The 24681-nt window shown below is 35.6% G+C and overlaps 1 protein-coding gene across 4 annotated transcripts in view; it reads left to right on the top strand.

Annotated features, from left to right (window-relative positions):
- Positions 1-24681, top strand: part of RNF38 (ring finger protein 38) — a 150168-nt gene that overhangs the window by 113150 nt on the left and 12337 nt on the right. For all 4 annotated transcript variants that reach the window (XM_063082296.1, XM_063082295.1, XM_063082297.1 and 1 more), the window contains 6 exons: positions 2684-2897; positions 14861-15028; positions 18372-18542; positions 20845-21006; positions 21391-21497; positions 23472-23556. In XM_063082296.1, the coding sequence (XP_062938366.1) occupies positions 2684-2897; positions 14861-15028; positions 18372-18542; positions 20845-21006; positions 21391-21497; positions 23472-23556 (907 nt within the window). The remainder of the gene's footprint in view (positions 1-2683; positions 2898-14860; positions 15029-18371; positions 18543-20844; positions 21007-21390; positions 21498-23471; positions 23557-24681) is intronic.

Genomic DNA, 24681 nt, shown 5'->3' on the forward strand with positions numbered 1-24681 from the left:
AATCCACAGATGTGGGTTTGGATGTGGAAGGCTGACTGTATTATTAAATATTGTACTTTATCCAAGAAACAGAATAATAAATGTAAAAAGTAGAATTTAAGACTACTACTTGGCAAAGAAAACAAAACAAAAAAACATACTACTAAGTCTGAATAAGGCTCTATTGTTTAAAACAGAAAGAAATACAAAAAGGGTCAGAACATAAGGTGGAGACAGAACAGAGAGAGTAAAAGCGTATTAACTCCCCCCCAACCCCCAAAAGCTGATTAGATGATTTTAGGAAAATAGAAGTATGTATAGAAAAATTTAAGGTGAATCACTAGAATATAACTTCCACACATTTAGTAGATAGACAACATGTATAGAAAACTCAGTCCAATAAAAGGCAGAAAAGTGAGGCCAGAAGGGAACAGTTTTGTGCTGTTTACAAATGTTATACCTAAAACAAAATGACAAAGTATGTATCTATCACTGGTAGAAATATTTCAGCTGAAATATTTGTTCACCTTTTTATCACTTTCTTAATTCCTCGATTTTTCAATAATTCTGCTTCTTAAATGTTCTACCACAAAGGCACACATAATCAATTTAATGATAGGCAGTACAGGAAAGCTAGAGATCAAAATCATGAAGGGACTTACATGTCAGTATGAGGACTGGATCTTATTTTGTAATTATTTTTGAGTAGGGAAATGCAAACAATTTGCAGCAATTGAGAGGAAAAAACAGTATTAAACAGGGTACTTAGGGTTTGTGGACAGGTTGGATTTTCTAGTGGAGATGAGTGATCCAAGCATATATGTTCCATTTTGATTTTAAGGTGTATATTTTTTCACATTTTAACATCTGATAAAGACATGAAATTGGTATATCATAGTTTAATTGATACTTTTTTTCCTTTTTAGTGATACATGAAATAACCCTTTAAAATATTTACATACATAATGATATGTGCATATACATGAGTTAGTATACATAGATATATTTTTTGTTCTGCTGTCTTAGCCTAGAAACAGTGACTCCCTAGTAGTAATGAGAACAACTAACATCCAATCTTGGCTTCGATATACCATTCTGTAGACAAAGGAACCAGGTATTTTCATAGAACTGGTTAATCCAGGGCTTGGGTAGGGATTACAGGATTATCCTGGAGCAAATTGTGGTTCCAGATATTGAGGAAGTGCTCAAAAGGATTGGGCCATATTGAAAGGGCACAGGAGGGGCTGACCCTGTGGCTCACTCGGGAGAGTGCGGTGCTGGGAGCGCAGCGGCGCTGGGAGCGCTGAGGCCATGGGTTCAGATCCTATATGGGGATGGCCGTGCGCTCACTGGCTGAGCACGGTGCGGGCGACACCAAGCCGAGGGTTCTGATCCCCTTACTGGTCACAAAACAACAACAACAAAAAAATAGGTTTATTTCTTAATTTCGATATTTGTTTATGATTATGAAAGATATTAATATGATGGGAAGTTGGGTAAGAGGTATGCAGACACTCTGTACTAAAATTATCCCAAGTTAAGAATTTTTTAGTCCTAAGATGGATGGCATCTTAAGTTGAAAGAAATACAATGAGTAGGTTTTGAGATGAAAATGCAAAAAATTATATTAAAGATAGGGGAAACAATGGAGCAAGAACCTGGGGGAGGTATCAAGAGCACTATTGAGTTGATCTCACAAAAGGGAGTCCCTTCATATCTTAAGATGGAGCATTTAGAATGAGAAGAAACAGATTGCGAGGTACACAGTGTGAAGATTGAGGAAAAGATGGCCTACCATAGTGAAGAAATTGCTGAAATGGCTTTTGCAGCTATGCCTGGAAAAGGGGATGTTTGGCCTCCTTTGCCCAGTGTGGAGCACATTTTAATGAGACCTGCTGCTTTTTCAGGTTGTGTTTGTGCTGAGCCATTGTCAAAAGCAGTGGAGGTGAATTGGGGAAGTGTGGAGAAGTAGAAAATGAAAGTTCAGTCACAATAATAGAATTTTTGTTAAACTGTGTAGATGTCAAGTGCATGGAGAGTAAATGTGGTTTGCTTCAATAATTAAAAATTCTCTGTATTCTTGGAGTATTATGTTGACACTACCTCTCAACCTTATCCATTCTCAGCATTTACTCAGTTATGTTTGCAGTTGTAAACAAATTATATGCTTTTTGGTTATCTCATGTATGTATATTCTCATTTTTAAAAAGTAACATTTTGTGCATATAGAAACAATGTTTTCTGTATATATTTGACAAACACAAAGTGCCCATTAGTTGTATGAGGAATACTGACAAGATATCTACAACTTAAAGTCTGTTTTTTAAAATGTTTATAAAGGAAGCAAAATAATAGGTTAAACCATATGAAATTGGTGATACTTGACTTTTTTTTACTTAGAAAAACGGCAATTTCATTTTTTAAAAAGCTATGGTTAGCTGTTGATTTCTCAGAAGTTTCAGAGCTGAATACCAATTTTCTTTTGTTAAAAAATAAATTAAAAATAAGAAAAATAAAAACAAAACATGCATCTTGTAATTAAATTTATAAGTTTTAGAGCTGATTGGGAACTATAGTGATTATTTAATGTTTAAGCTTACCTTAGTATATGCTATTGATGGATAATAAAGACAATGCAGAATCCTGATGGAGCACAACAATAAACATTATAATAACCTTCTTTTTGACATTTACTGTATTACAGTCCTCCTGTCAGGCGCCAGAGAGGAAGAAGGGATCGCCTGTCTCGACATAATTCCATTAGTCAAGATGAAAACTATCACCATCTCCCTTATGCACAGCAGCAAGCAATAGAAGAACCTCGAGCCTTCCACCCTCCTAATGTATCTCCCCGTCTGTTACATCCTGCTGCTCATCCACCCCAGCAAAATGCAGTAATGGTTGACATACATGATCAGGTACAGTAACATAATGTCTTGAAAATACACATGCTAAAAGCTGGTGGCAGTTTATTGAGGTTCTTTGGTTCTTTGCTGATTTATTTTCATTTTTACCTAAAATGAAGTTATTTTAAATTTCTAATTCCTTATAAAAATAAGAATTGAAATTTGAATTCTACACAGCTTCCGTAGAAGAAAATTGAACTTAGAAAAATTAGGATCAAGGTTACGACAGCTCAGAATGAATTGATGTAATAGTTGGTTTGAAATTCTAATTTAGGATTAATAGGAAATATCAGACAGCTGGTGGTTTGAGTAACCTGTTTCCCTCTGCCTTCCAGTGTATTGTAGAATAATTTCAATAAGCAAGACAGTTGAGTGCATCTTTGCTTACAGGTTTCCATAGGTCTCCAAGGAGATGACAGGAACAAGGCTTCCTTTCCTTTTGTTCCTGCCAGGAACTGAGGGACTAGCTGAGGAGAGAGACCAGACCCTGAGGGTGAAGACTAGAATTATATGGTTTTCTGTGGCGTCTCTGAGGACAAAAAAGATACAGATCTAAACATGTCCTTATAAAGTTGCTGGATTTTAATGATAAGGAAAAAATCTTGCAAGTTTATAGGCAGGAAAAATTCAAAGGAAGGCTAATCAGAATAGCATCCAATTTTTTGTCTACTGCACTATAAATAAAAAGGAAACATGGGCCGTCCCATGGCTCACTCGGGAGAGTGCAGTGCTGATAACACCAAGGCCACGGGTTCGGATCCTATATAGGAATGGCCGGTGCACTCACTGGCTGAGTGCTGGTCACGAAAAAGACTAAATTAAATTAAATAAATAAATTAAATAAATAAATAACATATATAAAACATATATAAAAAGGAAGCATATATAAAAAGGAAACAAAAAAGTAACATATACTGACAATTGAGAGAATATATGCTCTCTCCCAGATGCCATTCTTTTCTCAGATGTTTGTATCATGTTCATGAAACACTTTAAAAAATCGACATGTAGTAATAAATTCTTTTAAAAAATGGTTTTTCATTCCACATTATTTGTGGCCATAACCTGATAAAACTAAATCGTAAGTGAAAATCAATTTTAAAATATAATGCCATGGGCCAGCCCGTGGCTCACTTGGGAGAGTGTGGTGCTGATAACACCAAGTCAAGGGTTAAGATCCCCTTACTAGTCACCTTTTAAGGGAAGAAAAAAAAAAAAAAAAAAAAAAAAAATATATATATATATATATATATATATATATAAAATGAAACTAAAATATTCAAAGCAAGGTTTTAATTAAAAGGAGAAATCTTCATATCATGGTCAGTGGGATACAGCTAAAGTACTCTGAGAAAATTTTATAAACCTTTATTATTTATTTTTAAAATTGAAAATAAATGAACTAATTGAGTAGTTAGGGAAAAAATAGCAGAGTAAATTAAAAGAAATTGAGAAGAATTAATTACCAGGAAAAAGAACTAAAATTAGTGATACAGAAATTTTTTTTTTTTTTAAGTAGCACAAAGAAGACCCAATCCTGGTGCTTTGAAAAATTGATAAAAATGACATATCTCTTGTGAACTTGACTAAGGGGACAAGAGCAAATCTAAAGAAGAGTAGGTATGATAAAAGATGTATTTACACATATAGGAGACATTCAAAGAATTTTCTTCAGTTGTAAAATGGGGCTAAAATAGCATTTGTTTCATGAGGGCTGTTGGGAGAATTAAGACTTAAAATCCATTTTTAGCATTTCAACTAGTACAAGTAGTAAGTGCTCCAATATAAATTTCATTATTAACCATTATATTGGAAGTCTACATTATAACCCTAGGGGAACAAAAAGAAAACCTAGAGAAAGATCTAACCTGACCCAAGAATAGTAGGAAGATTTGAATTTCCATAGAAGTGCAGATTAGAGAATAACTATTAAAAAGGTAAGAGGAACAGATGACTTCACAGCTGTTTTTTGTAATGTCCAAAGAACAATAATTTTAATAATGTACAAATGATTCTAGGCTTTTTTAGAAGTAAAATTCCCTAATTTATTTTATGAAGCCAGCATAATTATAATACCAAAAACAAATGGTATAGTAATCCCAAAAAAACTATAGAAAAAAATCTCTCAAATGTATATGAAGAATTTGTAAGAGTTCTGGTCAAGATGGTGGAATAGACAGTCCCCAGCATCACTCTCTCCCACAAATCAACCAATTTACAACTATAAAACTGTAACATCAGCCAAGCTGGGGCTACTGGAGCTCAGGGGAAGAGGAAGAGAGACCTATGGAGTTCATGAAGGCGGGAGAAACCACGATGAGAGAAAGAAAAAACTGCGCTGAGCGTTTTGGGCCACGGCCACTTTAAGCTCCAGCTGCTGAGTGCATGGAGCAGGAGCCGGCAGAAGCCACAGCTGTGTGGAGTTATTTGGAGGTGGCAGGGGAGAGGAGAGCTTTAGTGGCCCCCAGGACAGCAAGACCACTAATAGGGTTCTCATGGACCCATGCAGGAGTGAGGAGCCAGAACATAGCAGTAAAAGGGGAGCCATTCAGAGGCCAGTGAGTTCCCTGGCACAGGGCCTGTCCCATGGGAAGTGTTTGGAGCACAGGTGGTGGGGGAGACAGGCCCACCGGGAGAACACTGGGACACAGCAACGACAACCAATCCACCCCCCAATCAGAGCAGGACCACTCAGAGGAGACTGGTCGGGAGTGCGGAATTGCATGGGGTGTAGTTTGATGAAAAATCTCAGGCCTAGGTCAGTGTTTCTACACAACCCAGGTACACCGGGTCTATGGAGAGCTGGAAATACCTATAAGGTCAACCATTAAACCCTGAACTACACAAAAAGCCTTCCCTAGGGAAAGAGTAGCAAAGCAGCAATTTAGCTCAACCACACAGCTCAAGTACTGGTTCCCACAGGAAGTTCCCCCATTTTAGAAGTAAGCAAAGGACAAAAAATTAGTTCTGGCCCAGCACACCAGCAGCGCTTCTGGGCCCGCCAGGGGACATGGGGTATGGAGTCAGGGACGGACCCCACTCCCACATCCAGGCACACCACCAGTGCTTCAGGGCCCACCTGCGGGCCCAAGTCATGCAGCCAGGAATCGGACCCCCCTCCCACAACCAGGTATACTGCACCAGCATCTCAGGACCCACCCAGGGACCTGAGGCATGGACAAGGGGACCGGACCCCCCTCCCACATCCAGGCATACTGTGCCAGTGCCTCAGGGCCCACTCAGGTCCTGAGGCATGGAGCCAGGGACCAGACATGCACACTGCCAGCACCAAGGAGCATGCCAAAAACATCACCTCCATGTGGGTGGCCCACCACAGCCACCACAATAACCATGGCCACCGCAAAAGTGGCTAGATGCCACAACCACCGTGCAGATGGTCTGCCAACCACTGGAATGCATTGACACAAGGAGAGTCACCAGCAGAGATAAAGAAGAGGATGTCTCTCTCCACAAAGCCCGTTTCAGAGTGACAGAAGAAGCATCTGCTCTATGATAATATTGGAGGACCTGATCATACCTCTCAGCATTGGACAGATCATCTAGGCAACACATCAGCAGAGTAACCATTATTCTTTCAGAAGGAGAGAAGAAATCTAGGGTAATTAGAGCGGGGAGGGGAGAGAGGGGGATGAGGAGAGATTGGACGAGGGGCATAGAGAGTAATTACAATTTGTAACAATATATATGCTAGTAATATTGATTTGATCAACATATCTCAATGTTCAACCCCCCAAATATGTAAAACCAATTTTGATTCAATAAAAATTAAAAATAAGTAAATAAATTACATGAAGAATTTGTAAATAAGTGTTTAGAAAATACAATTTAGTAACATATCAAAATAATAATACCCATGACCAAATAAGATTTATTCCAAGGAAGAGAGGAAAGTTTAATATATAAACTTATGTATTGCATCAAAAAATGATAGAAAACCATATCAGCTATTGAGTTGGTCTCACAAAGGAGTGTCCCTTGTTCTCTGGAGAGTTCGGAGTGATTTAGAAGTGCAGTGTGGGAAGATTGAGGAAAAGGTGACCTACCTCAGTTAAGAAAGTTTGCTGACATGACTTTTGCAGCTATGCCATCATAGGCAGTTAGAATTGTTCTATTTTATTAGAGTTCTCTTTTCTTAAATATAATAGATAAAACTAACAGCAAAAATCCTAATCAGTGATATCCAAATCAACAACTAGAGAGATGCTTGCTCTGTTTATTTTTATTTAAAGTAGTCTAAGAAACTTTACCAAATGCACTAAGGTAATGTAGTAATGGATATAAAACATGGAAAGGAATAATTTTTTCCCCTCATTATGAGCAAGAAAAGCAAAATGGAGAAAAGTGTTTACAAACTCCTATTTTGTAAAACATAATGATTAATTATGTATGTATGCATAGGGCTATACGAACACAGAAAAATATGGAGAAGTATATACTAGGCTTGGTGCTAAAGTGCAGGATAAAGGAGGTGACGGGGTTTAGGGATGGAGCCAAAGAAAGAACAGACAAAGGTTGTATTTAGAAAAACCTGAGGTCTCATTAATGTAATGTTATATGTTGGGTCTACATATTGAGAAATGAAAAAATTACATATGTAAATAGCCAGAACAACTCAAGAAGAAAACCTGAACAGACCAATAGCCACGGCAGAAATGAAAGCATCATAAAAAAAAAAATCTTTGTCTCTAGAAAGTATATCTGAATTCTTTTCTGACCTTTAAAGAAGTGATAATTCCAATTTAAACTATTCCAGATTATAGAAAAAAATAGAAAGCTTCCAAGTACATTTTGTGCAGTTAGCATAAACTTAATAATGAAGCCTCATAGTCAATACAAAAAAAAAAAAAGCTGTCAACTAGTTTCCCTCTTGAGTACAGATGCAAATGTTTTAAATAATAAATAGCCAGTGATGTTAATCTGTTGGAATTACTAAAAGAATACTGGAGTTTATTGTAGCGATACAGCATGGGTTCAACATTAGGAAATCTTTCAAGGCAATTGGTTTCATCAACAATACAAAGGAAAACTTTTAATAAATGCAAAAATTATAAATTTTAACTATCATTTCTAATAAAAACTCTTAAAGTGGAAAAAGTAACATTCCTTTTGCTTGAGGACAACTGAGTGTGCTAGATAAAATACTAATAGTAACATAAAAGTATCAAAATAGCTGGGAAAAAAAAAAATCAGAAGGAATTGTCAAGCCAAAATCTAAGGGACCCTAGGGATGCTAGTTCTGTCCTGAGGGTATTTGTTTATTTGGGCAAACTTCGACTTCAGTTTTAAGTCTATCAGTAGGCAAAGAGGACAGAAAGACCACTTAAGTTTAAGGAGTCCCTTCCTACGTAGGAGACCCTTTCTACATAAAGAAAGCCCCTTAAAGAGCTGTATCCCCAGGATTAGAGTGACCGGGAGCAAATTTGTAGCCCAAATTCACATCAGTGAAATTAGTTTAAAGTATGTGGGCTGAAAGGGCCTAGGGGCCTAAAAAAACAGGCAGATTCTCCCTGGAGGAAGGAGCCTTCATTCTAACTCTCAAAGAATTCCCCCAAATAATTTTGTAAGGACAGCGAACAGTATAAAAAATTAACTCAGTCCACAAAGAATGTCTATAAATGAAAACCAACAGAAACAGACCTACAGTGAATTCAGATAATCTACTTCAAACACCATTTAATAGTGGAACTTTGAACACTTTCCTGCAACACAGGAAATAAACCAGTATGATCACTATCACCACATCTATTCAGTATCGTTCTGGAGGTTAAGCCAGGACATAAGGCAAAAAAAAAAAAAAAAAGTGTTTAAGAATAGGAAAAGAACAAAATAATGCCATCAATATTTGAAGTTGAAATGATCATATGAATGAAAATCCCAAAACATTTTAAATCATTGTTAGAACTAAGAATTGAACAGATTAATAGGTTATAGAAATGAACATACAACAGTCAGTTGTGTTTCTTTACCAGAATCAAGCAGAAAATGAAAAACTTTTTAAAAGATATATTTACGTTTAGCAACTCAGTTTCTTCAACAGAGAAACAGTGGCAATGGCAGTGAGGATGCAAGTGGCAACTGTAAATTAAGAGAGATGTGCCAATCAATTGCAATATGTAAACTATTTTGGGGATCCTAAGAAAAAGGAAAAAACTTCTTTGACTGGTAAGGGGATCTTAACCGTTGACTTGGTGTTGTCAGCACCACACTCTCCCAAGTGAGCCACAGGCCGGCCTTAAAAAAGGGGAAATTTCTAATAAAAATTTTAAGATTGTATATTTGATTTTTAAAAACTTTAAAAAATATAATAATGCTGTTGTGGTTATTTATTTTTTATATAAAGTCAAGAGGAGACTTTCATGAATTGAGGTCTATTTAATCCTTTTTATTTATTTTGGCAGCTAGTCAGTATGGGGATCTGAACCCCTGACCTTGGTGTTAAAACACAGTGCTCTAACCAGCTGAGCTAACCAGCCAGTCCCCTGTTGTGGTTATTTTAAGTGTCTTTATTTTTTAGAAATGTGTACTGCTGTGTTTTTCAAATGGTGGGTTCCTGGGGTTTACCTCAACAAAGTACAGGAGATGGAGTAGATTGGCTATGGTTTAATGGTTGGGGGGGGCTGGGTGATGGATATGGAGGTTCAAAGAAAAAGTACCACTGAAAAATCAAAGTAATATGAAAGAAGAATCAGTCTTAACAAAAGAGGTTCAAGACCTCTGTGTAGAAGATTATAAAACATTATTGAGGAAGTTTAAAGAAAACCTGTTTAAATGATGAGAGATTTGACTTGAAAGATCCAATTTTGTAAAAGCTGTGTAAGTTCTCAAAACTGATAGATAGGAAATATAGAATTATTTTAATACCAAATACATTTTTAGTAGATTTTTGAAATGATTTGAGAAGTTATTTCTGCGATTTCTGTGTCAATTTATAGGACCTGGAGTAATCAATAGGAGAAAGCAAATTACGGCTGGTTATTTTTATAAAGTTTTTTTGGAGCACAACCATGCCCATTTGTTTATCTATGATAAGCCATGTCCAGAAACCAGGATGGTCCACAAACCTAAAATTTTCATTTTTTGTCCCTTTAAGGAATAATTGCCCTATTGACAACATGGTCTAGAGTCTAGACCGGGTGGTTTTCACAGTATGACCTGAATTAGCTGATCAGCAGCAGCACATCATGAGGCATTTGTTAAACACAAATTCTGGGACTATACACTGCACTTAACTGAATCAGGAACTCTGGGTGTGGGACCCAGCGATCTGTTTTAATAAGCCCTCTAGGTGATTCTAATGCACACTACAATTAGAAAACCACTGTTCTGTAATTCTGAAGGAAGAACAGGGTGGGCAGAGTAGCTCTTCCAATTAATTAGGGTTTATTATAAAGCTGTAGTACTGAAGGGATCTGTGCCAGCATAGTCAAATAGACTAATGACATAGAATATAAACCCACACTCTTATGAATTCTGTAGATGATTGGAAGATGATAGAATTTTTTAATAAATGATGCTGGGACAATTGGGAATCCAAATAAAAACATAAAACTTTACCTCATACTAGTCACAAAAGTCAGTTCTAGGTGGATTGAAGACTTATAAGTTAAAGGCAAAACTATAAGCTTTTAAAAAGGAACATAGGAATAGCTTCATGACCTTTAGTAGGGAAGGCTTTTTTATGTAAGACAGAAAAGCACTTACTCTACAGAGAATTGTTGATAAATTATATTTAAAATAATTTATGTGTACATTGTCAGAAATGGACAAACGTATTTTGGTCACTTAATTTTTGACGAAGGTGCCAAAAGTATTCAAGGAGGGAAAGAAAGGTCTGTTTTTTGTAATGGTACAGAAACCAACTGTACATTCATTTGGATAAAAATTTATGGTCATCTAAAAATATTTAAAAGGTGAAAAAGGAAGCCACTGCCTGGAAGAAAATATTCAGCAGTACTGTATCTGAGAAAGTACTAGCATCCAGAACATAAGGACACTCATAAGAATTAAAAAGAAAAAGAAATCCAGTTTTTAAATGGGCAAAAGACTTGAACAAGCACTTGGCAAGCACAAAAAACATACAAAAGGCTACTGAGCGTGTTAAAAGATGCTCATCAGGAAAACATGCAGTAAAATCTTGATAAGATAGTCACCAGGGGGACTAAGATGAAAAAGATCAACAGTTCCATTGCTGTTGGAAGTAAAAAGCAGCATATCGCTTTGGGAAACTGTTGAGTAATTTTTATTTATTTTTCTGGCAGCTAAGGCTGGCTGGTATGGGGAAGCAAAACCCTTGACCTTGGTGATACAAGGTTGCTCTCTAACCAACTGAGCTAACAAGCTAGCCACCTGTTGGCAGTTTTTTTAATCATTTCAGACATACCTCTACCCTGTAATTCAGCAATTTTGTTTTAGGTGTACTCAGGAGAATTGAGTGCACATATCAACAAAAAAAGTTTATGCAGGATTGTATTGTGTTTAGCATTTCTAATCTGGTAATCTGAGATGTTCTAAAATCTGAAACTTTTTGAGTGCAGTTTGGATGTTAGGATTAAGGATGCTCAACCAGTATGTATTCTGCAAATATTCCAAAATCCTAAAAAATCCGAAACCCAAAATACGTCTGGTCCCAAGTATTTTAGATAAGGGATGCTTGTAGTAGCTTTCTATATCAGTTTTTAGGAAATTTCTTGTATTCATCAAAAATCACCATGAAGACAATGAAAAGACATTTAACCAACAAAAGACTAGGTTGGGGTTCATGCTTTAGTGGTACAGGAAAAAAAAAAGAAATGATTATCACAGAAGTCAGGATAATGGTTCCTTTGGCATAGGGGATCAGGAAGTGGCTATGAGGTCATTTTAACCAGGAAGGATTCCTTAGGGGGCTCCTTGGTTGTCTTGGCAGTAATGTTCTGTTTATTGACCTAGGTGATGGTTACATGAGTATTCATTTGATGATTTTTTTGTAGTCTTGATGTTCATGCTTTATGTATTTTGCCGCGTATTTCATAATAAATTTTTTAAAAAGAAATAGGAAACTACTATATTTCATTGATTCCAAAACGTGCAATGTTCATATTTTTAAATCTCTGAAGTTGGGGTGCTTCTCACAATTGATGGCATCTCAGTCTTGGTGTTAGCCAAGCAGCAGTTGTAACACAGTTGTCATTGCTTGTGCATGTGCCAACATCAGATCTTTTGCAGTTAAACCCATAAGGATTAAATAAATGTGTTTAGGAGGTGGAGGGAGGGGTGAGTTAACATTATTCTCCAAGCAGGCGTCAAAAGTAGACCAGCTCTACATAATTAACAAACCTGACTTAAAAATCTAGCACCACTTTGTTTCTTTTATGGATTGTTTCAAGAAATGCTGTATCACCAAGCCTCTTGGTGGCACTAAACCTCTTGTGGAAAAACCAGACGGTGACACTGATATGAAAAGTGATTCAGCAGAGTCAGACTCTGAAAATGAAGAAATATAAGTGAAATAAAGTGGTTAGTCCTAATATTTTCTCTGAATATACTCGTGTTATATGATCCCAACTAAAGTACTTTAATAAATTTATCAATATAAAATTTCTAAATGATAAAGCATGGTATTGGTAAATTGATAGTATTTTTCTTAGAACATGAAAAAATTGTCATGCAATCAGTGACATCTTAGGTCCAGTAAAATATGGTACTTAAGTATGACAAAAACTATCAGAAGTCAGTAGTTAACTTTTATTGGTAAAATTCAGCATATGTTTCCATTCAAATCAGATATAAGATAGGTGCCTATGAATATTATTTTTGAAGGTTCTAGATTACTAGAAGACAAAAGTAAATAATTGGGTTGAATCTTAGATATAATTGTATACCTAGGAAAGGAAAGAGATTCTAATCAGGTTGCCAGATTGAAGATATAAATAAAAATCAGTACCTTAGTACTAACACTAACCAATTTGGCATGCAGGTAGAGAAAAATAACCTATTGGACAATATAGCAAAACCACAAACTTTATTTATAAAAGAACTTTGAGGAATAAATTTAATAAGAATAATATATCTTTATGAAGAAAACTAATTTCTTGTTCAAAGACAGAACTGTGGTATTGAACATAGATAGTGGCATAATGTACCTGGATGAAAAAGCTTACTATTGAATTCTTTGTAAAATAATATAAAATTTAATGTCATTACAATACCAGTGGATTATGTAACTGGTTAAAATTATTGGAGTTTATACAAGAAAAAATGTGTGAAAATGGCCAAAAAATAAAAAGAAAGTATGGTGAGAAGGGAGAAGAATTTGTCTTACCAGATACTAACTATTCTAGTAGGATACTGTAATAAAAACAGCATGCAATTGGCATGAAATAGATCCAGGAATATGTGGGAACCTACTGAATGGAAAAAATGGTATTTCAGTTTAGAAGAAAGAGGATGGAATGGATCAGGTATAATTGTCTGTCTCTGTGTAAGAAAAATTAGAGCCGTACTTCACACTATGAACAAAAATGTTAGTTGGAGTATAAATTATATATCTTTTTTAAAAGTATTAGAAAATTTGGGAGCATATGAGTATAAACTCATCAGTAAAGGAAAACCCAAAAGCTGCCTACAATCAAAAAATTTGAGATCATGAAAGACAAAAATATAAAATGAAGAGTTTAATCAAAACATAAAACATAGACTGGGAAAATATTTTTGTTGTGCATGTCAAGCAATAGATTTATATCTCTTAAATAAAAAACAAAACTACAGATGGTTGTGTATAATAGCCCTAGTAGACTATGAGCAGTGGGCAAAGGATATAGATTATTTACAGGGAAGAATATCTAAATGGTTAATAAACTATGTTCAAAGATGTTCAGGCTGGCTGGTTTATCTCAGTTTGTTAGAGCACTGTGTTCTAACACCTAGGTCTAGGGTTCAGATCCCCATACCAGCCAGCCACCAAAAACAAAAAAAAGATCTTCAGCCTCTTTAATCAGAGAAATGCAAATTTAAAGCAAGCATGCTGGTACTGTTTTTTTTTACTCTTCAGGTAGGTAAACATGCTTGTAATGCAAATACATCTACTCTGAGTAGAGATGCTAGGAAATGGGCCCTCATATGTTACTCTTGGAAGTGTGACTTACTCCATCCAGCCTTTTGAAGGTGATTTGCCAATATCTGTTAAAAGTTTAAAATACATTCATTTCTTTACCCAGTAATCCCTGAGATAAATTAATAGGTAAGGATATATGTTCAGTGATACTTTTTACTATTGTATTTGTATTGGCAAAACAGTGAAAACAACTTGAAGATCCATTAATATATGATATGTTGTTATGGACTGTTAAGGAGGTGTGCTTGAAATGTCTGTCTTGAAACAGTTTGTAATACAATATTAAGTGAAAAAGTTGCAATATTAAGTGAAAAAACAAAGATTTCATTTGTTAAGAAAACAAATAAACATGACAACAATTTATGTGTAATCATGCTTGTATATGTTTGTGTGCACATGGAGAAGGAGCTAGAAGGATATGTTACTAACAGTATTTGCCTTGGGGTGGGTAGGATGACAATAAAATTGGCCAGGAGGGAAAGAGATGATAGAGATTTTTTTTCTGTTTAATGTGACTAGTATTGGAAGGTACAAGCTTTCACTTTTCGAAAAATTTCCTTTTTAGAAAAGTTTTCTGCTCTGTAAGGCAGGCCATAAGAGTTAATAGCCATGTGTTATTCTCCTGGGCATTTCGGGTCTCTTTGAGGGAAGAGATTAGTCCCATTTCTGCAGGGGTTGTATGCACTCTTGAAATAGTCAGCTTTCCTATACAAAGACAACGAATATTCTGGTTGAAACTGTTGGAAAGGTACATTGTGAAAATCTGCAGCTGAGAAGGGAATCGGTAAATGACCAAATATTCATTTTTTAATAGTTAACATTTTATCCAAATGGCTGAAGTTCTATTTTTCTTTCCTAATAGCTCCATCAAGGCACAGTCCCTGTTTCTTATACAGTAACAACAGTGGCACCACATGGGATTCCACTCTGCACTGGCCAGCATATCCCTGCTTGCAGTACACAACAGGTCCCAGGATGCTCTGTGGTTTTCAGTGGACAACACCTCCCTGTCTGTAGTGTGCCTCCTCCAGTAAGTGTGTGCCTTTGTTCTCCTTTGGTTTTGTAATTTATGACTCAAAAAGCCCTCTTTAGAATAGCTAAGTGCACTATACACAAACAAAATTAAAGAGACTTGTCTTTGTAGCTTCACTTCCAAGTAAAAGGGCAATTTTATTGCAACAGAAATCTCAACATCTTTAAAGTAATCATTTAATAAAATTATCTTTAAAATTTGATATATTTTTACATTAATTAAATCATACATAGAGGCGTACCTTGGAGATATTGCAGGTTCAGTTTCAGACATCCACAATAAAGCCAATATTGCAATAAAGCAACTCACACAAATTTTTTGGTTTCCCAGTGCGTGTAAAAGTTACTTTAGCTGGCCCGTGGCTCACTTGGGAGAGTGTGGTGCTGATAACACCAAGGCCATGCGTTCGGATCCCTATATATAGGGATGGCCAGTTAGCTCACTTGGGAGAGCGTGGTGCTGACAACACCAAGTCAAGGGTTAAGATCCCCTTACTGGTTATCTTTTTTTTTTTTTTTTTAAAGTTACTTTATACTGTACTGCAGTCTGTTAAGTGTTCAGTAGCATTATATCTTAAAAAAATACATACCTTAAGTTAAAAAATACTTTATTGCTAAAAAATGCTAATGATCATCTGAGCCTTCATTTACTCCTAATCTTTTTGTTGATGGAGGGTCTTGCCTAGATGTTGATGGCTTCCATCTGATCAGGGTGATGGTTGCTGAAGATTGGGGTAGCCTTGACAATTTCTTAAAATAAGACTACAGTGAAGTTTGCTGCATCGATTGACTCTTCCTTTCATGAAATATTTCTCTGTAACACGCAGAGAAACACATTTCTCTGTTTGATAGCATTTTACCAACAGTAGAACTTCTTTCAAAATTGGAGTCAGTCTTCTCACACCCTACCACTGCTTTATCAACTAAATTTATGTAATGCTCTAAGTCCTTTGTTGTGATTTCAACAAGGTTCACAGCATCTTCACCAGTAGTAGTTTCCAACTCATCCATAAGAAGCAATTCCTATCTGTTAAAGTTTTATTATGAGATTGCAGCAATCCAGTCTCATCTTCAGGCTTCACTTCTAATTGTAGTTCTCTTGCTATTTCCACCACATCTGCAGTTACTTCCTCTACTAAAATCTAGAACCCCTCAAAGTGATCCATGAGGGTTGGAATTAACTTCTTTCAAACTCCTATTATGTTGATATTTTGACCTCCTCCCATGTTGTGTTCCCATTATGAACACAAATGCTCTTAATGGCATCTAGGATGAGTTCTTTCTAGAAGGTTTTCAATTTACTTTGCCCGGTTCCATCAGAGGAATCAGTGTCTATGGTAGCTATAGCCTTATGAAATGTATTTCTTAAATAAGACTTGAAAGTTGAATTATTTCTTCATCTGTGGGCTGCAGAATGGATGTTGTGTTAGCAGTCATGAAAACATTAGTCTCCTTGTACATCACCAGAGCTCTTAGGTGACTAGGTACATTGTCAATAAGCAGTAATATTTTGAAAGGAATCATTTTTTTCTGAGAGTAGGTCTCAACAGTGGGCTTAAAATACTCAGTAAACCATGCTGTAAATAGACGTGCTTTGTTGTTCCATTTCTAGAGGACAGGCAGAGTAGATTTAGCGTAATTCTTAAGGGCCCTAGGATTTTCAAAATGGTAAATGAGCATTGTCTTCAACTCAAGTCACCAACTGCATTGGCCCCCAATAAGAGTCAGCCTGTCCATTGAAGCTTTGAAGCCAGGCATTTACTTCTCTCTGGCTATGAAAGTCCTAGCTGGCATGTTCTTCTAATACATAGAGGGCTGTTTTGTCTGTAATGAAAATCTGTTCAGTGTAGCTGCCTTCATCACTGATCTTTAGTTAGACCTTCTGGTTAACTTGCTACAGCTTCTACATCAGTACTTGCTGCTTTACTTTACACTTTCATGTTATGGAGTTGGCTTCTTTCCTTACACCTCATGAACTAACCTCTGATAGCTTCAGACTTTTCTTCTGTGGCTCCCTCACTTCTTTCAGTCTTCATAGAATTGAAGAGAGTTAGGGCCTTGCTCTGGATTATTAGGCTTTGGTCTAAGAAAATGTTGTTGTCTTGATCATCTATCCAGAAAATTAAAACTTTCTCCATATCAGCAATAAAGCTGTTTCTCTTTCTTAATATTTTTATGTTCACTGGAATAGCGTTTTTAATTTCCTTCAAGAACTTTCCCTTTGCATTCACAACTTGGCTAACTGTTGCAAGAGGCCGAGCTTTAGGCTTATCTCAGCTTTCAACATGCCTTCCTCACTAAGCTTAATCATTTCTAGCTTTTGATTTAAAATGAGAGTTGTGCAACTCTTCCTTTCACTTGAACACTTAGATTTAGAGGCCGTTGTAGGGTTATTAATTGGCCTAATTTCAATATTGTTGTGTCTTAAGGAATAGGGAGACCCCAAGGAGAGGAAGAGAGACTAGGGAATGGCCAGCCAGTGGAGCAGTCAGAAAACACACACTTACTAACTTTGCCATCTTATATGGGCATGGTTCATGGCACTTCAAGACAATTACAGTAGTAACATCAAAGATCTCTGATCACAGATATAATAATAATGAAAAAGTTTGAAATTATTACAAGAATTATCAAAACTTATCTCTTAATCTACCAATTTCCAGTCCAGCCTCCTTTCACAAATGAGGGCATTGAAATCCAGAGGATTTAAATGCCTTATCTAAGGTCAGTTTATATCTTCAAAGGAAAGCACTTGGCAAAATCTAAATAGAACTCTAATACCCTGGTCTGAATGTGAGATTAAAACAAACATGCATATACAAATACCAACCAATTTAAGAGATTAATTTATCCAAGCATGGTTTCTCAATAATAGAACCATTGTGCTAAATTTGCCAACTAAAATACTAAAAGATCATAAGGCAAGTTTTGAGTTGTGTTCTTATTAAAATCCTCAAAAAAAAATTTCTACAAGATTGAAAAGGAGAGTTTCTTGGAATAGCAGTAGTATCTGCTACATCTTAAATCAACTAGCAGGAGGTTCCTTTTCTATGTAGCATTCCCCCCTGCCCAATTTCATGGGTGTGAAAAGGCTAAAGTTAGGTATTTTGATTGATGTGTACAAACTATATAAAATGCACAATAATTACTAGTTACCAGTACTTTATTAGTAGATCAAAAATACACTACTATTTAATTGTTAATATATGAATTATTAAAAACATTTTTGTATGATTTGGAGGTGTGACAATGGCAAATTTTAAGCTTACTGTATCTTTTTTTTAAAAAATTAACTATATATTCTGGTATTTTTAACCAAAAAATAATGGTTTCTCTTACAGATGCTTCAGGCATGTTCAGTTCAGCACTTACCAGTACCATATGCTGCATTCCCACCCCTTATTTCTAGTGATCCATTTCTTATACATCCTCCTCACCTTTCTCCCCATCACCCTCCGCATTTGCCACCACCAGGCCAGTTTGTCCCTTTCCAAACACAGCAGTCACGATCGGTAGGTATCTCTACTCTTTTGTCTTTAATTTTCCCAGAATGTTTAGATCAGGCAGATTAATTTAGTAGATGTAAGTTATTGTCATTTAAACACTATAACTTAGGCATTCTTGTGGTTTTTAAAAGAATTAAAGGAATCCACAAACATACAAATTAGTATAAAAATATTTACCTTGAATTATTCTGGTTTCTTAAATCTGAAGAAAAAATCCTATTTAGTTCTACTGGTTTTTTCTTTTTACATATTTCTAAATTGGAAAATGAAAATACTATGAAATTATTTATGCTCGTTGGAATAATATTTATATTCATTTCGGCAAGTAAATTATCCTTTCTGAACCTTTTTTTCTCTGAAGGCCTATTTTTTTTTTTGAAGGCCTATTTTTCCACTACGTTCTGATGAAAAGAAATAAGATAGTCTATAATTAACATATTTAATTTTGTCCTGAGACTGTGAGAGGCATATTATTTTGGAGGGCTCGGGGAGGTAAATACTATATAAGTGCTAAGAAAGGCATGGGAAAAAGGCCCAGTGTTTTTTTTTACAGACCTAGTTCAGCATATAAACCATAGGCATTAAGGCGGAACAGGAGCAATAACCTGTGGAAATTGTCAGTGTGGCGATTTTCAGCTTTGTGAAAGAAACTTGACTTATTATAGTAAAGCCTAACCATTGTTTACTAAGGATTTACACACCATGCTGGGTACCAAAGAAGATGAACTTACTTTGGTGCTCTGCTGAAGGTTTTAGAAGTAATTATGAGAGGAGTTTGGCTTATCTGAAAAATTAGAACAGCTTTCTGCAGGAAAATCTTTTCTTGGAATCAGGCTAGGATTCATGCCAGGATGCTGCTCCTCCTTAGCTTCCAGTATCTGGAATTCAAGCTTAAAGCAAAATTAAGTTGTCACTTGTTTCTAACTTTGGAATTCTTCGAAAGGTCCAGTCACGGTAGCCAGATCATCAGGACTTACGTTCATTGGTGTCATAGTGTTAGCAGTTGTGGTTTCTCTCAAGCATGCATAGGCTTCCAAATTAAAGTGTTAACATTTTATTATATATGAATAACGTGTTGTTAATTCTGTAACTGAGGAAGGAAGTCAAACTAACATTTAAAAATACATGTGCCCAAGAGAATTGAATTGAAAACATCAACACAAACCTGTGTACACAAATGTTCCTAGCAGCATTATTCCTAACAGCTGTAAAGTGGACATAATCTAAATGTTCAACTGATGAACAGATGAACAAAGAATGGCTTATCTATACAATGGAATATTACTCAGCCATAAAAGATATGAAGTATTGATACAATTCACAAGAGATGGATGAACCTTGAAAACATGCTAAACTAAAGAAGCTAGACACAAGGGCTACATGTTGTGTGATTCCATTTATATGAAATATCCAAAATAGGCAAATACATAGAAACAGTAGCTTGGGGAGGACTAGGTGGAAATAGTAATGACTGCTAATGGATATTGGGTTTCTTTTTGGGGCAATAAAAATATTCTGAAATTAGACTGTGGTGATGGTTGGTGTAACTCTGAATATACTAAAAATCCATTGAATTGTATCCCTAGTGTGTGAATTATATCTCAATAAACTGTTGTTTTTTTTAAAAAAACATGCTGTGTGCTTTGCATAGCACTATGTTCTTTGTGTACATACAGGTGGACATATAGACTACATATATATCAGTGTTCATAACACACTTTTGAAACAGACTATGAACATGTCAGTTTTATAGATGACAGTACTGAGGTTCAGATTAAGTAATTTATCTAAAAGTCACATGGTTGATTGGTGACAGTGCCAGGACTCTGTCTAATGTCAAAGCCCATAATCTTTCTACTACAGCTACAGCCTCCTGTTCCTTATCCTATTTAGCCTTGTTTCTGATTTATAAATACACACCATGTTCTGTTTCATCTGTGAAAGGTTAAGTGCTTGAAAATCTTTCAGTAGAGTAGGTCAGGGTGCCATGACTAAAAAACATAAATTTAACTTTCACGTTGATTTACTAGATTACTTTTTGTCTTCCCTTCTCATTTTAAGAGAGGGTTCAAATAGTAAAAGAAATGTATGCTGTAATAGATAATGGAAATGTTTAATATGTTTCAGAGATTTCCTTATTGAAATTAAAGGTAGGAAGATTTTCATGTAGTCTATATGTCCATCTGTATGAATTTTAGATCGGTGTGAACATCAAAAAATGTATTTCCTTAAAGACATTTTGGGTTCTTTTATTTTTGATTATTATAAAGCACACTGGAAGTATATTAATTTTGTTTTTTCTCTTCAGCCTCTGCAAAGGATAGAAAATGAAGTGGAACTCTTAGGAGAACATCTTCCAGTAGGAGGTTTTACTTACCCTCCATCAGCCCATCCCCCAACATTACCTCCATCAGCTCCTTTGCAGTTCTTAACACATGATCCTTTGCATCAGGAGGTGTCCTTTGGAGTAGTAAGTTTTTATATATTATATTAATTTATTACTTGCTTTGAGAACTTACTTGTTCTGAGTTGTTTCAGTATAACTCTCAACATGTTTAGTTTTACATGTATTCTTGAAAGCATTTAGTTGGAAAATTATATTTAGAAATACACCATAATGTAACATGTTTAGTTTTACATGTATTCTTGAAAGCATTTAGTTGGAAAATTATATTTAGAAATACACCATAATGTATGTTTTAAACTGGTTGCATCTCTATTGTTAACGTTTAAGAAATACTAAATACCACTTGAACAATAAACTACTTTCTACGTTTTTTAAAAAACAAGAGAGTATTTGATAGATTGTAAGTGTAGAAAGATCTTAAAACCTTTTAACATTTTCCCTCTACAGCCTTATCCTCCATTTATGCCTCGGAGGCTCACAGGACGTAGTAGATATCGATCCCAGCAGCCAATACCACCTCCCCCTTATCATCCCAGCTTACTACCATATGTATTGTAAGTTTTTTCTTTCTTATTTTAGTGATTTCTGAATTTTGAAACCCTTGAGAATTTTTTTATACATGTCTTCAGTGTGGTCTATAACTTAGGGTATGTTAGTTGTTTTTTTTTTTTTAACTTAAAGGGTTGAGGTGGTGGAACCAGTTAAGAGTGAAAGAGAAGAGCAAGGACATGGGAGAAGTGGGGAAGGAAGAAACCTGTGAGCCAGAAAATAGATTTAACAGGGCCGAGCCCGTGGCGCACTTGGTAGAGTGCTGCGCTGGGAGCGCGGCGACTCTCCCGCCGCGGGTTCGGATCCTATATAGGAATGACCAGTGCACTCACTGGCTGAGTGCCGGTCACGAGAAGAAAAAAAAGAAAATAGATTTAACAAATCAAAAGGCAGAAAAGTTTAAGATTTTTGCCTCTTTTACAGATGGCATTACTTGCTGCCACTTTTGATTATCCACTTTTCGATACTGTTTCTTTTGGAGAAAAGGAAAAGTTATTTCTGTGTCTTAGAACTACTCTGTTAGGATTCAGTTTGTCTGTAACAGAAACATCCATGGGTTAAACATGATAGTTCTTTATTTCTGTCACATAGTAAAGCCTAGAAATAGTAGTTCAAGGATGGTTTGTTAGCCTTGTGACTATGAGGAATGGTTCTAACATCCTCAAAATATTATGACTTCCTCTACATGATCTAAGACAGTTCCTTGGGCTCGAGCCATCATGTCTATGTTCCAGCTGGCAAAAATGAAAATGAATTCTTCTGCCTACTTTCTCCTCTCAAGGATATTTCCTAGAAGTTGCATATATCTTCTCCCTATATTTCATTGGCCAGAATTTAGTTACAGGTCTATATAATTATAGGGTTTTCTTCTAAAAAATGTAGTCTTTATACTAGAAGGTCATGTGCCTGTATCACACTAATTTGATGGTTTTATCTCTCTTTTTTCCTCTTTCTTTTTCCTTTTTTTCCCCCCCTCTCTATTTTTCTCTCAAAATTAGCTAGTGTAAGTCTCCTAACTTTGTTATTGAAATGTTTTTATTTAAGGTCTTTTGTATTTCCATATAAATTTTAAAGTCAGCATGTCAATTTCTACTACAAAGAAAGCTTGCTGGAGTTTTGGTAGGGATTGCATGTAATCTGTAGATCAATTTGAGGGAATATCAACATCTTAATAATATTGAGTCTTTTAGTCCGCTTACATGGTATATTTCTATTTATTCGTCTTTAAGTTATCCTAGCAATACTTTTTCGGTTTTTATTGTATAGGTCTTCTGTACATTTTGTTAAATTTATCCGAGTTTTTTTAATGCTCTCTTAAATAGTGTGTTTTTACTGTCAGTTTTTTATTATTTCTTGCTAGTTGTTAACTGAAATTAAGGCTGTTGAGGCAAAAGCCTTTTAGAGAAGTTTATTGGGAACCAAATGTGAGGATCAACCAGGGAAACACTAACCAACAGATTTGGAAAGTGCTCCAAAGTCTGCTACAAGCAGAGGCATTTTATAGGGGAGTTTTGAAAGGGAGCAGGAAAGCTTCAAGTACGGTTTTCCTTTTCTTACAGAACAAAAAATCACAATCATTGGTTACTGATTACAGCATGGGAGCCAAAAGCAACTAAATGCAACCTGAAGCAGAAGCTTCAGCCTTCAGCTGTTCTTAACAATATTTAAATGACTTATTCAAAACCAGCAGATTATACATTAATCAATAAATCAGCAGTTCTATGTACATTATATATTTATCTTGAGAACAAGATTTTGACATTGAGTTCATGAGACTCATCCCAAGGTGGTGAGTTTTGGAAAACCTGCTTCATTTTGATTATTTCCTTCATTACTAGTAAAGTCAGTCTTTTTAAAGGGTTGGCATTGATTAACACTGACCATTTTTCACCTTTGTAGCACTTACCTTGTCCTTCCTGTCCTGTTCATTGAATTAATGTACTAACATATCAATGCTAGTATGGTTGTTTTCACTGCAGATCAATGCTTCCGGTGCCACCTGCAGTGGGTCCAACTTTCAGTTTTGAATTGGATGTGGAAGATGGAGAAGTAGAAAATTATGAGGTTAGTAGATAAATTGTGAATTAATTTGGAGAGTATGTGTGCATAAAAGTATTGTTCTACTCAGCTCTTTCACCTAACTAAACATTTATTAGGTAGACATTTTGCACATTTCAAGATATAAATATATCCTAAAAGTGCTCAGCATCCTTAAGGATATTCGAACATGTATCACATAGCTATGATAACAAATAGGCAGACTTCGGTGCTCTGTTAGAATTACACACAACTCCAATGAGAATGCAAATAAGAAAATAGTGAGTTTTGATTAGGTGTTCTGAAAAGATTTTGTGGAAGCAGTGTTTGAGCTGGATCTTGAAGATTGGGGAAGATTTTTCATGCATAAGATTGAGGCAGGAAAGTGCTGGACATTCTTGAGGAATAGCATATAATCTGTGTCTAAAACAAAAGAGATAAAATGGAGATTTGGTTGAAAAGCTCAGCTGGTTGTCCTAGAGTGCCCTGTTAGAGAATGGACACAATTTTGAATATTGTGGGGAGGAAGAAGCCACTAAATGTTTTTGGTTCTTTATGGCATCAGATCTCTAAGAGTCATAACTCTGCCAGTAGTGTAAAGGAGTAGATGGGAGTGGTTAGAAGTTGGTGACAGGGACGATGTCTTAATAGGTTAGGCAATAACAAAACCGTGCAAGTTCTGAACTTTGTGAACTGCAATTAGAAAAGATCATATACCACAGTCAACTAATTTTCCACCAGGCCATCATGAAGACACAATGGGAAAAGGAAAGACTCATCAATAAATTATGTTGGGAAAACTGGATATCCACATGCAAAAGAATGAAACTGGACCATTATATCATACACACTAACTCAAAATGGATTAAAGACCTAATGTAAGACCTGAAACTGGAAAACTAGAAGGAAAAATAGAGAAAAGCTCCTTGATTTTGGCCTTGGCAATGATTTTTTTTTTTTTTAAGATATTACACCAAAAGTTTAGGCAACAAAAAGCAAAAATAAGTAAGACTATATTAAACTAAAAAGCTTCTGCACAGCAAAAGAAACAACAAAATGAAAAGACAGCCTAGAGATTGGGAGAAAATATTTGCAAACTATATATCTGATAAGGAGTTACTCTCCAAAATATATAAAGAATACTCACAACTC

The sequence above is a fragment of the Cynocephalus volans genome, chromosome 17 (assembly GCF_027409185.1).
Source record: "Cynocephalus volans isolate mCynVol1 chromosome 17, mCynVol1.pri, whole genome shotgun sequence".
Classification (NCBI taxonomy): Eukaryota; Metazoa; Chordata; class Mammalia; order Dermoptera; family Cynocephalidae; genus Cynocephalus; species Cynocephalus volans.